Source organism: Myotis brandtii, unplaced genomic scaffold, assembly GCF_000412655.1.
Source record: "Myotis brandtii unplaced genomic scaffold, ASM41265v1 scaffold889, whole genome shotgun sequence".
Taxonomy (NCBI): Eukaryota; Metazoa; Chordata; class Mammalia; order Chiroptera; family Vespertilionidae; genus Myotis; species Myotis brandtii.
The window spans coordinates 739,484-756,986 of NW_005371640.1; the positions used below are offsets into that span (position 1 = coordinate 739,484).

The following is a 17,503-nucleotide window of genomic DNA, read 5'->3' on the forward strand; positions in this document are numbered from 1 at the left end:
ACTGTTGAGTAATAGTAATAGACTAAAACAAGTCATTTGTATTGTTGAGTAGTAATCCATTGTATGAATATAACCATTCATTCGCTGTAATTGGTGCAGAATTTGCAATATAACTGTATAAATTGTTTGGGTCTTGATGAATTCACATAGTCTAACTAAAGAACAAAGAGATTATTAGTGCCTAAAACTCAGAATTATAATTCAAACCAAGCAGGAAAAAGGGAAAGCAAAAACCCTTTCTAGTTCTTTTCATGTTTTATCCCAGTTTCTCTGAATTCTTTCACCTTCACATTTTGCTTTAGTAAAAGCAAAGTTAACAAGAGTACAATCTTCTCAGTCAGCTGAAAGCTATTTTAGAAGCTGTTACCCTTCTGCTCCCTGTTTATTTAGTAGGCATACAATAGACACTAATCCTACTATAGAGAAGTAGTATGGCATGGGAGTTAAAGGTGTGAGCTCTGGAGTCAGACTGCCTAAGTTCAAATTCCATTTATGGAATAGTCACTATTTGGCCTAAGGAAGCTTACCATTACCTCTCTTGGCCCCAGTTGTCCCATCCTAAAATGGGGAGGACATTCCTTACTTGGAGGATTTTTTTTATTAGGGTTATATGTATAACATACTTAGAAAAATACAGTGTTAATGCTCAATCAATGCTGGCATGTCATTAATATTACATGACAATCAGTTGGCACATAAGGAGGCAAACATGGCTATCTTCAGCCTGGGGAGATTCAAAAACAAATAAATAAAATATCTCATTTTAATCTTAAGACATCTGTATTCTCTTGACCTATTGGGGGAGGGCATTTGTAAGAGACTGCATTTTTAAAAATTGGGGACATGAAGAGGAAAGTGCCCAGAAGGGATAGTGAAGTACATCAAGAAATCAGAGGAGAGAACTAAGAAAGAGGAGATATTTAGAAGGAGAAGAAACCAAGGAGGCCAGAGAAAGGAAAGTAGGTGGTTGGGGAGAGGGAGTATAACAATAATAAGTTTCATAAAGGTAGTGGAGAGGGGTGGGGAAAGGGTAGGAGGGAGGGAGACTGACTTTGTAATACAGAGCTAAGAGCTTTATTGAAGTTTAACAGAAAAGAAACCCTTGTTTGAAAGGAAGAGACTGGCTATATTTAGTACTGGGTAGGATGTCAGTTCTGAAAATAAACTGCTCCCAGAACCGAATGTAATCCTCTGTGCTGTTGTCACCTGTAACAGGCTGTCCTCCCTTGTAGGAGAGTGTGGAACATGGGCACATTAGTGACCTCAAAGCTCCTGCCATTCCCAGCTTTGTCTCTTTACCTCATTGCTGTTTTAAACCTTGTCATTAATATGGAGAAAAAAGTTGCATAGCTGAAAAAAAGTGAAAGATATGCTGGTATATATGTAAAGCAGGGAAATGTTCCGCTAAGTAAATACCAGAATCTAAACACCACATGGCCAGATGCTCAATAAATATTCATCACCACCATGGTACACTTTTGGTACATGAATGTGGACACAGGGGCCCAGTAGGAAGTGTGACAGGCCATATAAAAATATGTACTTGAGGCACACTATAAGTGGCCTAGAGGTAAGTTCTGTGGTGATGGCATGCCTGTGCAACTTAGGGCATGCAGACAGGCCAAAGTCAGTATACATACATTCAGAAAAGACAGAGACATTTACACACACACACACACACACACACACACACACACACACACACACATTTTGTGTTGGGAAAATATAGGTGATGCCTTTCACTGAAATGGAAAAAAATCAGAAAAAAACCCCAGATATTTTGATGGCAGAAAATATAAACACAGTTCCAGAATTCTAACTTCCAATTCTATCTTCTCATCACTTCCACTGTTACTCCTCTCTCATCTGACCTGTTGCAATAACCTCCTACTTATTCTCCCTGCTTCCACCCCAAGTCCCTCTCCCAAATATGTACTCCATAGGGCAGCCACGGTGATCTTTTTAAAATTACCAATCATATTACATCACTTCTCTAGACAAAAACCAATATCTTCTAAACAATATCTTCTCAAAATGCAAAGTTGTTAACATGGCCTACAAGACTCCACATGATCCAGTTCTGTGCTGGTTTCATTTTCTCCCCTTACTCCTTCCACTCTACGCATGCTAATCTCTTTGTTCTTCCTAGAACATGCCAAGCACATGCTGGCCTCAGAGATTTGCATGTACTGTTCCCTCCATGTGGAAGTTGCTGTCCCCATATAGCTTATTTGAGACTCAGCTCAAATGACACCTAATGAGAGAGACTTTCCATAACCACCATTCATAAAATAGCAATCTCCATTACCCTACATCACCTTTGGTGGATAAATGAAGATGATGGGTGGGAATTTCCGATCGGCTGTTGGATATTTGGGTCTAGAGTTAAGCTAGGAAGTCTGGCCCAGAGATGTAGATTTGGGAGTTTCCATTACTCCAGGCAAGGAAAATAGTGTTTGTAATGGATCTAGAGGTAAGAGAAAGCATGGTACATTCAGGAGCCATATGGGACTCTTTGAAAATGCAGATTCTCTGGGTCTCACCCAATATCTCCTGAGTAAGAATCTCTGGAAGTAAGGCTTAGCAATATGTAGATTGATAAAGTTTCACATATGATGCTGATGTGCAGTCCTGGTTGAGAATCACTGCTTGAAAGATACAATTCTATTCTCTCCACCAAATTTACTAGCAATCTCCAAATTGCCAAACCAGTAGATACTTTATATCTTTTATGTATCTCACTTGACCAATCTGTTGCAATTGATAGTTGATCATTCAACTTCAAATATACTTTCTTAGCTGCCAGGCACCACACACTCATGATTCTCCTGACTCATTTATGGTCATCCCTTCTCAGTCTATTTTATAGACTTCTTTCCTGCCAATCCCTTAAATACCTGTGCTCTCTGGGGTTTTGACTTCTACCTTTCTGTCACTCTAACATTCTGCACACTCTCTCTGGCTAGACTCATCTATTCACATGACGTAAATCTGTACACTATGAGTGCCCATATTTCTATTCTTGATCCATATCCTCTTTTAAGCTCAAAACCAGTGTTTAATATTACCTACATTACCATTTAGATATTACATAGGCATCTCAACCCCAATGTACTCAAAGGTATTTTAAATGTTCCCTCCAAATTTCAGTAAATGATGCAATTAACACACCACATCTAATAAGTCAAAGTCTTGGTTATTCTATATTCTACTGATCATCCACTTTTCTTTATCCACACTGTCCCTATCTTCATTCAAGCCACAATGATGTGTCATCTGATTTAATGATCAATTATATTGCAGTTTATGTGTTTATATGTATAGTTATTCTACTAGACTGAGTAATGAGAGGATAAGACTACTCATTCATTCATTCATTCAACCAGTATGTATTGAGGGCCTACTAGATGACATATTGTGTCACAATTCATCTCTGTGTCTTTCTTTACATCAAATATATTGCCTGATATTGGGTAGGTACTAAGTATATGTTTGTTTTATTTAATTACATTGAAGCATACTATGTTACAGATAAGAAAATGGGGCCTAGAGATGAGAAATGACCTTCCAAACCCACACGGCAGGTTAGGATACTGGAATTTACAGTTCCTTACTCTTAGTGCAGCTTTCTTTCCACAGGACCACATTGTCCCCCCATTCTACAATTCTGTACTCTCCCAGGTCATTTTTTTCTCTCTGACTTTTCTATCCCATGATCTTATTATTGATGATATTGCTCCTATATTGTTTGCCAGTTTCTTTGGAAAAGAAAAGAATTATCACCAGCCCTATAGGTTTTTGGTTAAGAAATTCCATTTCCTTGGCATTATTTACTTCTTCTGGCATCACCATTGCTGAGTCAGGATGCCCATAGATTTTCATCTGGTACTTCTTCTTCTTTTTTATCCTCACCTGAGGATATTTTTCCATTGATTTTTAGAGAGAGTGGAAGAGAGAGGGAAAGAGAGAGAGAAATATTGATATGAGAGAAACACATTGATTGGTTGCCTCCTGCATGCACCCTGACCAGGGCCCGGGCCAAGGAGGAGCCTGCAAACTAGGTACTTGCCCTTGACTGGAATCAAACCTGGGACCCTTCAGTCCACAGGCCCATGCTTTATCCAAAACCGGCTAGGGCTCATCTGTTACTTCTAAAGAGCTACTCTTGACTCCAGTAGACAATAATGAGAGGATAGAACTGGCCTCATATAGGAACTTACAGGCTCTCAGATGTATTTGGGCTCTATTCTGGGAAAAAGAGAATGAGGAAATATTTTCAGAATTTGTGCAGAATACGTGTTTCATGCAGACAAAATAAGAGAGAATTGGTTATAATTATGGGCTGAGAGAATTTGATATTTGATTTGGTTTATGGATGAAGATTCTGATAATGATTATTTTAGACACTGAATTGGACTATCATACAAACTTGGTTTTTCACATATAATCTATTTCCACTTGCTACAATTTAGGAAAACCTAAATAAGCTTAGTACATTCCAGGAATATGAATAAAACATGTGGGTGGTGCCTTCTAGAGAAAATTTCTGCTCTTGACTTGCTAAGGCTATGAGTGTAGGGTACCCTCCTTAGAATGGTTTACAAAACATGTTGTTGTCACATCTTGGTGTCTTTGTTCATTATGCTATCTCTGCTTGCAATCGTTTTTATTTGTTCTTTTGAGTATCAAATATTTTTTGAGTATCTTTTCTGTTCCAAGCATTATACTGAGTTTGGGAGATCCAGTGATGGTTCTATTTGCAGTTCATCCTGTCATCCTTTATGCTACCTCTTGACTTCTGCACATGCTATTCCCACTGGCTGTAATGTCCTTCTCATCCTTCAAATTTATATTTCAATGTCACCTTTTCTAGAAAGCATTCCATAACCCCCTCAATACTGGATGAGGTGTATTTTCTCTCTGCTTCTTTCCATTGCACTTATTCTTTATTATATTTGTCTACGTGTTATCTTCCCTGCCAAAGTATGAGCCCCTGGGGAGCAAGGATTCATTTATTAATTATGTATTAATAAATAATATCTAATTATACATTTGACCCTTGAACAATGCACTGACCCCCCTGAACAGTTGAAAATCCTTGTATAACTTATGACTCCCCCAAAACTTAAGTTGTTCCTCAGTATCAACGAGGGGTTTGGTTACTGAAATCCCCACAGATACCAAAATCCACGGATGATCAAGTCCCTATATAAAATAAAATAGAACAATGCACACAATCAGCTCTCGGTATCCACAGACGCCCAGCCACAGATCAAAAACAGTACAGGTATTTATCAAAACATTCAACCTGTCTTATGTTAAGAGGAGAGACGTGGAATGTATAGAGTTGGAGAATAACTTGATTGACAGGCAGAGTAATTTAGACTTAATGCTTTAGAAATTAGAAATAAGTTTTTGATATAAGGGAATAAAGCGTGAAAATAAACCATATTTAAGGAAGATATATTTAGCACATATCTGTTCAAATTTAAAGCTGGACTTTAAAAAACAAAGGAATTTCAAATAGAAAGAATCTCTTGCCTCTCCTATAAGCTACATTAGGGTGAGAAAAAGTTCTTAATATTCACATCTACTGTTCATTGAGCACTTACTATTTTCCAGACACATGATATACCTTTTAAATGCAAGACTTTATTCAATCTATAGGAATTAGCATAATCCTATGATGTAAGTACCTCCATTTTAAAGATGAAGAAACAGGTTGAGAGAGATGAATTGAGTTGCTCAAAGTCAGACAGCTCATAAAGTGAGAAACAAAATTTGAACCCTGGTCTGTTTGACCTGAATCTAGTAAGTACAGTGCTTGGCACAAAGTTGATGTGCAATAAATACCCGCTAAAAAAATGGTGGATGAAATATCAGCAAATCTATCCTCTTGTGTGGATGAATTTACAGATTAGCTTTAATGGTTTTTATAATTTTGATAAGCTCAAGTCAATGTTAAGAGTAAGGAAGAGGTTTGAGCCACAAAAGAGAAGAATTTACAAAGGAAAATCTTTTGACTCTGGAAATTCTGATTTGTTTAGAAATTACACACACACACACACACACACACAATGGATATGTACATTGTATATACATTCACACACACATACACATCAACAAAACAGTGTGGAACAACTTTGCCACGCACGCACTCACATGCACATGCAGACCCATGTAAGCATTCGTGTTTTTAATCTCGTGTTTTCTTTACCCTCCTGAGAGGGTGTAAATAGAATGTCAGAGCTAGAAGGTATCTTAGCAATTACCTAATCAGATCACCTCCTGTATGTAGAAATTGAGGCACTAGATAGAGGTAAAGTAAATTGCAAAGGTCACACAAGGAATTAGAGTAAGATTAAGAATCTGAGTTTCCTGACTCACAGGTTTGTTTTACTCTTAACTGTCACCATTTACCTTCTCAATTTTATCGATGGGATAACCAAAGCATCCTAAGAATGTTGATGGTCAAGCTCCTGCTACTTGTCTATTGAAGCAGGACTTGAAATCAGATCTCTTTTATTTTAAATATGAGGCTTGTTTTCATCTAAGTGCTTCTGTCTGGGTGCCCAGAAGGAAGACCCCTTCCTATTGAATTAAACAGTGAACTGAGGATAATTTACAGAAAACTCCGTCCTTTGGTTTCAGAGAAAATGTCCAAAGCTGCTTTATTTTCAGAAGCCTGGCGGCCCCAACGAGGCTCCCCTGGAAACAGGGATTCTGTCTTCCTTATTGAATCTGCAACACCTAGCACAAAGGAAGGCTCTCAAACATATTTGTTGAATATATGACATACTAAAGGCAGAAAGGGAAAGTAGGTTGGTTAATGGTTTCCCAATGGATGATGGATGGATAATCTTTATTAGCGCTGAAAAAAGTGGGAATGAATGTAGAAAAGACGTGGGAGAAACCCTTAAACAAAGGAGAAGCTCTGTCTCCATCTGATTGAAGCTGCAATCACTCAGCAAGGGCTGAGTGGCTCTGTAGGACTGTGGTTGGCAGAGATATTTAAATAAGGCCTCCTTAAAATTGTTACTCTCCACCCCGCCCCCATTCCCCTTTAAATCCTGTTTCAGTCATTACCCAGGGACCGGATACAGAGATTCCTATGGGGAGTTCTAATGGGTCGATTCAATTTCAACTGGATGACGCCACTTAGCCAAGCATTAAGAGCTACAGCTCCGGGAAAACAAACGACACTGAGAGAGGGAGAGAAAGAAATTATAACAAGGAGCAATAAATCCCTTCCCTCCCCTCCTCCCCTCTAACCCATTCACAAGACCTCCAGAAATCATCTACATTCACAAAACAGCCAGCTAGCTCAGCTGAACGCGCTGCAATCTCTCCTCCCTCCCCACCCCCCCTGCTCTCTGCAGATTATATACCAACACACCCTGCGCTATATAAATAATCACACACTATCGGTATCTATTGCTCTGTTGAGATACCCTGTGTCTACAACTGCAGTTTCTGCAGCTTCGGTTCATCTGTCAGATTGGAGGAGACAGAGGCGGAGGTGGAGGCGGAGGCAGAAGAGGAGGGGGAGGAGGTAAAGGAGGAGGAAGGGGAGGAGGGAAGGGGGAGGGGAAGAGGAGGGGAAGGAAAACGCTGGAGGAGGAGGGGAAAAAGAAAGAGGAGGAGGGGGAGAAGGGGGAGGAGAAAGAGGCGGAGGAGGAGGAGGAGGAGAAATAGGAGAAGGAGGAGGAGAAAGAAGAGGAGGAGGAGGCGAACAACTTACCCTGCTGAGCTTTCTTTGGGGAATACGTGCATCAAGATTTAGATCTGCAAGGAAAATCTATACAAAGTATCTGCCACTACAGGTCTGACTCTCCTCCCCCCACCACCGTTTTTTTTTCCCTTTCCGTTTTCTCTGCTGTGTCAGAAAGACCAGACCGAGACAGAACTATCTCTGTTTCTGGCTCCACTGCCGGTGAAGGAGTTTTCATTCAAGACTTTCTGAAAAGAGGTTGGAGAAGCCTAAAGAATCAGAAGAGGTCTTTTGAGCCAGATGGGGCATTAATTCTTCTGCTTTTCTCAGCATGGATAGATCCTTTCCTCAAGGTAAGCCATACCGATTAGATCTTAAGGACCCCAGAATTCTTTCTATGCACAGATTGCCATTCATTCCAGCCATCGTCTGTGTGTGCGTGTGCGTGTGTGTGTTCGTGTGTATGTGTGTGCGCACGCGTGTGCACGAGCACAAACGCAAGCGCGTGGGTAAAATGAAATGAAAACCATTTAAATGAGATTTAAATGAATCGGCTCCTGCAGAACACTATTCTTACTGGATATTTATAAATCAAAATGGAACTTCCAAATAACCCTTTTGTGGCCAAATGTCAATTTCGTTTCTAGCCTGTTGACCTTTCCATGCATTTTGATGCTTGCCTGGGTCCCTTATAGCGCAGCCTAACCACGCAAACTGAGGATGTAGGGAGAGCCCATGCTGAGGCCAGTCTGGCTGCCCAGCGGGTATCCTGTCAGCGTGGGGCTAGTCAGCTATTGGTTCACAAGTCTGGGCTGTGCATCGTTCAGATTTCATCACATCACCTTGCCCTGGGTAGAAATGGCGCAAGCTGACACGGCATAACCCCCTACTTACATTGAGTCAGAGCAATGATTTAGAAATCTCTGGATCCGTGCCTGGGGGGTATGGGCACATGTCTCTATGTGGCATATGGAAATGTCCAAAGTGAGAACCTGTGAGCATGTCTAGTGAGCCAATGGGCGTTCGATAGGACCTAAGGCCATGATTTCCAGTCCTCTCCATTCTTCTGAGTATAATGATCACCTCTGCATGCTGCAAACCAAGCCGGACGAACAGAAAACAGACCTTGAACTCTTAAACAGAAAATCTATTTTGAAATGCAAACTACTGTTGCTTTACTGGGTGCATTCAAACTTCACTGTAACCTAATGGGCTATCACATGAATTTAGATATACCAGGTGTTAAATCACGTTCCCAACAAGTGAGCAGCATACATGCATACAAATAAGGTACAGGCTAGCAGTTGATCCACAAGGAAGTATTAGTCTTTCCCCCTGTACCTCTAAGTAAACATTTACTAAGACTTGACTGTAATATTCTACACATTTTGTGTGTGTGTGTGTGTGTGTGTGTGTGTGTGTGTGTGTGTGTTCTGGTTTTTGGTCTCTCTAGCTATGAAACAATCAAGATAGTGATCTGAGTGACTTGGATTTGGAGGTATTTTATTCAGCGTTGAGGAGCTGAGTAGTGAGAAAGGAAATAATTTAAAGGAAGGGAGACTAATTCTTCATGAAAGACCTTTGAGACAGAGAAACGCAACCTAAAAAGCCAGCATAAAAAATTGAGAGCGTCGGGAAAAGAAGGGGCTTTCACAGCCTTCCTTTCCTATCCCCTCGTTTTGCAGATGAAGAAACCGAGGCCTGGAACAAAAGTCACTTGCCCATAGTCACACAGCAAAGCGGAGCTAGAGCCAGGACTAGATCTTAAGTTTCATGCCTCCTATAACATGATTTGTGGTCCAAAGGAAGATTTTTTTACTTCTTAAATGAACAACTATCATTTTCTTCAGGATTAGAAGTGTGTGGATGCATTTGATATTACCATTTTCCTGTATTGCTCATGACTAAAACACCTAGATCTTTACAAACGCAAGGGCTTCAAACGGCAAGACTCCCTGGTTTGAAAGAAATCGCTGTGATTCTTAATGAAACGATTAGAGTCATGAATAGGACTAGGGGAGCAAAGTGACAAGTTAAGAGTTAAATGTGGTGAGAACCTGGCAGCTCCAGCAAGATGTATGCGGTAGGAGGGAGGCCCAGTCAGTGGCTGAGAGGTTAGTAATGTAAACTATATACAACTTGGTATTTGTAAGGGGGGAGTGCTGTGATAGAGATGCAAATGCTTTTGCACAGAGAGGGATTTTGAGAGAGCAGACTTTGGAACAGTAGAACTAAGAAAACATATAAAGCCATAGCAGAAATTCCCCCTATGTTTGCTTTCAGTTATTCTGAGAAGGAGTGTATATAACAGCAGAGCACAGAAAAAGGCAACACACCCCAGAGCCGTTACACAGTGAGGCACAAAACAGCATTGAACCCAAGGGAGTGGGAGCAAACAGAAGCCAGGCTCTCCTTCTCTTCCCCCCTCTTCTTTGAAATTGAGGATGAATCATATTGTATCAGAAAGGATTTATCACAGAAATCAGGACTGTCTTAAGGTGTTAGCCTAGAAGGGCTTTAGATAGGAAAGTTTTCAACTTTAGTCTCAACATGGCAGATTTTAGGTTCCAGGGAGAAAATACATTTTTTCTTTCATTAACAAGCAGGATTTCTTGAATGGATTTCGCTTTCTCGTCCCTAAATTGACATAAGAAAAGGAATTTCTGTTTAGGTTGAACATAGCAAATTTCAGGGCTACAGAAAAACTGTTGAGAAAGCTCTGAGCACCTGGCCAGAGGGACTGAGATGGGAGTGGGTTTACAATGCATCATTCATTACTGCAGAGGCACTACGTGACAGAAATCACTAGATCCCATCAATGTACAGCCAAGACTTTTAATCACCTTGGCTCCTACTTAATAATATGTGATATGTATATTCTGTCTCTCATTTACTAGAAAATGCAATTGACTAACAGCATAGTCAGTTTCTTAACTGTTGCTGCTCACAATGAATGGGCCTTTAATGGGTGGATTTCTAAATCATAAACATGCATGTAGTCGTAGTTTTTCATCTAATCTAGGTACTGCAAACAGTCTCTTGCCTATTCATTTCTCAACACTTTTCCCCCCTCTTACCTTCCCCTACAGTATCTATTTCAGTTCATCCTGTTAGCCAGATCGGATTCAGCACGTCCAGAATGGCAAACAATTTATTGTCATCCAATCCTGTTTTATCCTACTCAACACCCCGAATTTACCCAGGTCCTACTGCCCACCGTATTGCAGATCTTCCACGGTCCATTCTTAAAAAAAAGATTTTACAGAGCAAGAAGAAACCTTCTGAATGTATCCTGTCAATCCCCTTACCTGTAATCAAGACAGTAGTGCCTCATCATCCCAGATTGATGCCCAAAGCTTCCTTTAATCATTTCACCAATCATCTCAACTCCTCAATCTTGCAGCAATCTAATCAATATCCAAATACACTTTTTCAGCCTAAGCACCACATGCCCTTCTTCTGCCCAGACAGAATCCCTTTGGGACATGGTTCTGAGTCATTTCTATTATGACCTATATTCCCCCAAGCTTAGCTTCCAACCTTCTGATCATGTTTCTGAGATACCTGATGACATCCCTGGAATCCCATATGATAATTGCCTGTAGCTTTGAGACCTTGTGTGCCTTCCTTTGAGTCACTGATTCTTGGAATCTTCAGTATGTTTTGAATCTGGTTTCCTTTGGGAAACCAACAAGTCTAATGAATCCAAAGTATATGTGGTTCTTACAGAGTAAAGGATTTGAAGGGCCCCACACCTTCTTTGCCTGATGGATGGTGAACAAATCTATTTCTTATAAGTTTGTCAAAAGATTCTTCCCAATCCAAAGCTCCTACATCCACATACCCTGCAAGTCAGCTGAACAATGTGTCCTTGTTTATTTGAGTGTTCAAATGAAAACTACCTGTTCTTTTCTAATGCTGAGATTATGGAGCTTAATAAAGATACAACAAAGGTAGAGGTGGGAGGCTTCAGGAGGCTGTGAGTCCAAGTGAATAAAAGAGACATTTTGCCTTTGAATGTCCAGATATATAAACAAGGCCATGCTGCTTCGTTTTCCCTCAAGGATGGAAGGTGTAGAAGGTATAGACGAAGATAATTCTTTTGTCAAATGATGTAGTTATATAATCATAAACAATAATGGGGCACAGTCCTTCAGAATCACCTCGTCCATCCCTATAATTCTATCGCTAGTGAAACTGTGGTCCAAGCAAAGCAAGTGATTTGACAAAAGTTATATAGATATTTGTCTTAGACTCTCCATAGTGTTTATCTGCATTCTCCGTGCTGCGTTAAATAACGCTGAAAGAACTCGCTAAACAGTGAAATTATACTCACACTGGTTCTGTGATGTTATGTGCCAGAAAAGTTATTTTTAACCAAATTAAATCTTCTTTTCAAAAAATGAACAGATGTAAATTCAACTAAACAGGTTTGCATGGGCATATAGCCTCAAAAGGCAATGAGTCTGGTCATATTATTAGCCACTGAGTCCTTTATGAACTGCATCCTTATTTTTCCTGTTATTGAACTTTGGGCATATTTCAGTATCACGTTTGCTTGCTTATGGAAGCCTAATCAAGCACTATGCTCTTTCACTTGTTCATTCTATTACTCATTCAAGCTTTCCATCCCATACAGTTGTGTGAGTAATCAATCTATTTTGAGACGGCCTGAAATCTGATGGATTTCAAATATGTACTTTGTTCGTGATGTTGTTTCCTAGGTCCTAATGCCTCCAGGATGACTCTTAGATTTGTGTTTTTTCCTTGTGTGCACCTTTTTGGCTGTTCAGTCTTCCGGTGGTGCATTACAGTAAACTGCTATGTATACAATGTTTTCCTCATGGTCACCATTAACAATACTAGGGTCAATCAAATCCTTCAGGGAATAACCACCAACTATTCTGGATTGGAGTAAAATGGAGATAGAGCACATGCTTTCTTAGCTTAAATCTGATATAAGAACGTAGCTGTCCTTTAAGAAAGCCAGTTTATTGTATTGTGTAAGGTAAAGCTAGAAAAAAATACCCCAAGCCGATTCTGCCAAGTAAATCCCATCAATAAAACTTGATTTGGGGTGGTAATAAGTATAATCATAGGTGATATTTAAAATAATTCAGGGATCATCTCGCATGGTTCTTTCAGCCCCAGTGTTACTTCCATGTAGATAAAAAAAATTTGATTCTGGAGCCACACTCCCATTTAGAAAGAATTACCTCCTCAATAAGTTAAATCAGCCTATTAGATGAGGAGAGCTGCAGGATGATTAGTCTTGGCATCCTTGCACCCTTGGGAAGCCCTTTTTCCTGTTATTCTGCAGATAGCCTAATCTCTGCCCTCTGCGTCTCTGCCACATCTCTGCCATCATTGCATCTTGCTGGCTTGCCTCTATCCATTGAATCAAGCGATGTCATTTCTCACTTGTTTGTTTATGCTTCTCACAGATTTCAATGAAAGGAGAATTTATATATAAACATTCGCAGAAGACTTTTGAGGCTTTCTCTTTGACATCAGCATTGCCTCGGGGAGTGGCCTTTATGTTTGAAATTAGGGTCCGTTTTTATTAGAATTTTGATGCTGAAGGCCTAGATTTCTCTGTTAGCAAACATCTGAATGAGCGAGCTGCTCCTGTGACCCTAGTCATATGATGGAACACAAAAGAAATCAATGATCTGATCTTTGCTCCCAAAGTGCTTTATAGTCAGAATGGGAAGATCAGATGTGCCTGTAAAGAGGTAGGTGAGGTCATTACAGAATAAATATGTGACATGAAATCTACCATAAAGTGATCCAAGGTAGTGGTGGTGATAGGGCCTGAGCTTTATAGGTTCCCTGCAAAGTACTCATGCCTGTGTGTTCTCATTAACTGTTTCTATTTCTTCTCTCCTAGGATTTTCTGATGTTCCCTAAGGTCTATGTAAATACAAGGGCTCTTTATCACCGTAAGTGCCATCCTGACCCAAAGCCACTCAGAACTCAAGAATCAAGGCAAAATGGATGCTGCAGTGACAGATGACTTCCAACAAATCCTGCCTATTGAACAGCTGCGCTCTACTCATGCTAGCAATGATTATGTGGACCGGCCTCCAGCCCCCTGTAAACAGGCCCTCTCCAGCCCTTCCCTTATTGTGCAAACCCACAAATCTGATTGGTCCTTGGCTACCATACCTACTGCTCTCCCCCGCAGTCTCAGCCAGTGCCATCAATTGCAGCCCTTGCCTCAGCATCTGAGCCAATCTAGCATTGCCAGCTCGATGTCCCATAGCACCACTGCCTCTGATCAAAGGCTCCTGGCCAGCATTACGCCCTCACCTTCAGGCCAGTCCATCATCCGAACCCAGCCTGGAACAGGGGCCCACCCGAAGGTTGATGGTGCTCTGAAGGGAGAAGATGAGCAATCTGCAATGCACCCCAGTGAGCACCTCTTCATCTGTGAGGAGTGTGGGCGCTGCAAATGTGTCCTCTGCACAGCATCTCGCCCTCTCCCCTCCTGCTGGCTGTGCAACCAGCGTTGCCTTTGCTCTGCCGAGAGCCTCCTCGATTATGGCACCTGTCTCTGCTGTGTTAAGGGCCTCTTCTACCACTGCTCCACTGATGATGAAGACAACTGCGCTGATGAGCCCTGCTCCTGCGGGCCTAGCTCTTGCTTTGTCCGCTGGGCAGCCATGAGCCTCATCTCCCTCTTCTTACCCTGCCTGTGCTGCTACCTGCCTACCCGTGGATGCCTCCATCTCTGCCAGCAGGGCTATGACAGCCTCCGGCGACCAGGCTGCCGCTGTAAGAGGCACACCAACACTGTGTGCAGAAAAATCTCTTCTGGTAGCGCGCCCTTCCCCAAGGCCCAGGAGAAGTCTGTATGACCTCCTCACCAAATGGATCCAGAGCTTTCTCCTTCTAGCCCCCATCAGTAATGCAAACGCCTCATCTTTGAAGAGGGGAAGGAGGAGTAAAGTAGCCAAAGCTAGGGCCTCACCAATTTTGTTCCTGCAGTGTCAGGGGAATGGCCAAGTACATCCTGGTGCAGGATGCCTTGTTCTTTCTCACAGTATCTACCCCACTCCTCTCCAACCTTTTCGCACCCCACCATCTCAGCCCTTACGGCTGTCATGACAAATTCAGGTGATATATCGGCATGAGATTTGAACACTGAGGACTGGCAGAGCCAGCAACGTGGAGGTTTAGGGGCTCCCCAATGCAAAGCCTCTCGATGCAGGCTCTGAGCGTCACTCTGCTTTCCACTGTGCCTTTGAAAGCTTTCTTCTAGATGGTTTTCACAGGCCCATGTGGAACAACATTCACTATTCCAGGGAATCTGACCCTTTCTCCCTGTTGAGTGCCCTTCTCTTCTTTAGTCTTCTTTTTCTCCTCTCTCCTCTTCTTTCATCACTGTTCTGGACTCCTTCCCCCTTCATTCTCACCCACTCTGCTTTCCCTCCTTTCCTTCTCTCTCCCTCCCTTTTTTTACTCCTTCCTTCCCTCTCTCTCTCTCTCTCTCAGTATAATCCTTTTTCTGCTTGTATTTCTGTCTTGTTTGATCTGTCTTTGCTCTCTCTACCTGTCCCTCTTTCTCTAACACGTCCCAAAGTGCTGTTTTTCCGTAGGTGTTTCCTTTGACGCCAAACTTTGCTATGCTATACTATTTACTAATTTTCATTAAGGGAAATGGATTACTGTAACGGACTGATCACTAGCAATAGTCTATATCCTGACGTGTGTGTGCACTCATAACCACACTTAACTGGTTTGTGAGCATATGAAGCAAAAGTATCTTACATTTCCAGGTTTAATTGGTTGGAGTTTTACTCCCTTTCCCAATAATGAACTTATAGTACTGACAGATTCCACTAGCATGCTGAGTAGGATAGTAAATCAGGATGCTCATAACTTTGTATGTCTGACCCAAGTGCCAAAGGCAGACGTGCTTTATAGCTAAATGAACAAAGCAAAGGATATCAAAGAGGTCTGTTCTCTCTTAGAAGCTAACTGCCCTGAGACTGCATGGCTCAGGCCTTAATAATGGACATCAAAAGTCATAAAACTGTAGAGCTGGAAGGAATCTTAACAGTTAATCTAGTTTAATGCCCTTATTTTACAGATGGGAAAACTGAGACCTGGAGATAGGAAGGGAATTTGCTCAAGGCCACACACTGAGTTAATAGCAGAGTTGGGACTGGAATGCAGGCCTTCTGACTCCTAGTTCCATTTTCTCTACCCCGTTCCATGTTAAGTCATGGGACTTTTCTCTGAGGGCTCTATTAACAATGACAGAAAGCCATTCCCATTCAACTTTCAGGAACCATGCCAAGTTAGTGTGGTGATCTTTATACAGTGCAAGGTGGGTAGCTAATTAACTACCAGGTGTTGGGGCTGCCCCCAGTGGACATCACCTTTGGCTCTGTCACCTTGTAGAAGCTTGTGTGGAAAAGAAAAGAACATTTAAGGAAGCCCTAACCAAGCTGTATCTTTGCCATTGCGCCTCCTTTTGCTGCACACACTGTGCTCGCTCCTGACTTTACAATGACAGTTGCCTGAGAACCTAAATTTCAGCAACAGTGGAAAACTGAGACAAAAAAAGGTGTATGATACAGAGAACTGACTTCTCTTTTTCAAAGTGCCGAGAGCCTGTGCTGTGAATACCTTTGGATAGAAAACGGCTGTGGTGGTGATGGCAGGCTCCGAAAGACTGATGCTAAAAGACGCAAGAACTAGATGCAGTTTCCCTCTGTAAGTGAATCCAACACTACAGAATTCAGAGATTGAGGGCACTTGCTTGAAATGAAGGTGCTCCAACTTAGTTTAAGACTTCCAGACTCTAACTTTATATATCATCTCTTTGAAAGTGTGCATGGATGTGTATTGCAGGGTGGAGAGGTAGGGAGAGATGTATAGTCATACACAGGGGGACGAAAAAGAAGGGAACATCTATGTCCCCCTGCCGGATGTGTACTATAGAAATATGTGCCACTCAGTCATTGTTGGTTCTGAATCTTCCTGAAGTGTACTGACATTTGGGTTGCGCACAGCTCCACGCCTTCATGTTCACCTCCTCTTCTAGAATTGCTTTGCTCTATTTTTGTATATATAAATATGTTATGATGATTATTAATAATGTTAATGATATTGCTGCAAATGGTGCCATATATAAGGTTTGGCTTCTTGGAAAATTTATAAACCCAAACCAATACCTGTAACCTCTTATGTTGCTTTCAGATCCTTTAATTTTTAAGTACTTTTTTGTTAATCTTATAAATTTGCCTGATTGAACTTTGAACTTATATACCCTTAAAAGCTGTGCCCAGTTCTCTGGGTCAAGCTGGATGGTGATGAGTAGCAACACACACTTCTCTCCGCTTCTGCCTGATATTTGCTTAGTGCTGAGATATATAAGGATTCTATGACACTAGTGCTTTGTTCCTGGAGCTAATGTTATTCTATGGATGTTTGCTTATTAGTTTCAGGGCCCAAAGCAATGCAAGTCCCTCCTCCTTGATAGCTCCTTGATAACCCAATCCTGCAGTCCTTACTCAGGCAAATTGTGCACTGCCAGAGGGGCTCTGGGCTCTGCCATATACCCAGACGAGCTCTTCTCAGTGTGTTTCTAAATGGCCTTACACTTGGTAGAAGAAACTGAAGGGTTACTCAAATGCAGTTGCAATCTGCAATCTGCTGCTGAGTCAGGGCTTTCACTTGTGTCCAAGTTGGCCTGATGTGGACTGCATCTGGTTTACGTATAGATGGGTCCTGTTGGGGTACGCGCACGGACGTGTGAGTGAGTGTGCATATGTATCCCTT

At 41.5% G+C, this 17,503-nt stretch overlaps 1 protein-coding gene across 4 annotated transcripts in view; it reads left to right on the forward strand.

Moving 5' to 3' along the window:
• Positions 1-17,497, forward strand: part of SPRY3 (sprouty RTK signaling antagonist 3) — a 66,502-nt gene extending 49,005 nt beyond the window's left edge. The window contains exons 2-3 of one of the 4 annotated variants that reach the window (XM_014532379.1): positions 7,886-8,064; positions 13,602-17,497. In XM_014532379.1, coding sequence (XP_014387865.1) covers positions 13,705-14,571 — 867 coding nt within the window. In that variant the 5' untranslated portion in view covers positions 7,886-8,064; positions 13,602-13,704 and the 3' untranslated portion in view covers positions 14,572-17,497. Of the gene's footprint in view, positions 1-7,674; positions 8,065-13,601 lie in introns of those variants that run through there. The other 3 variants (XM_014532380.1, XM_005885026.2, XM_014532381.1) reach the window with 3 other exon arrangements.
• The last annotated feature ends 6 nt before the right edge of the window (positions 17,498-17,503 follow it).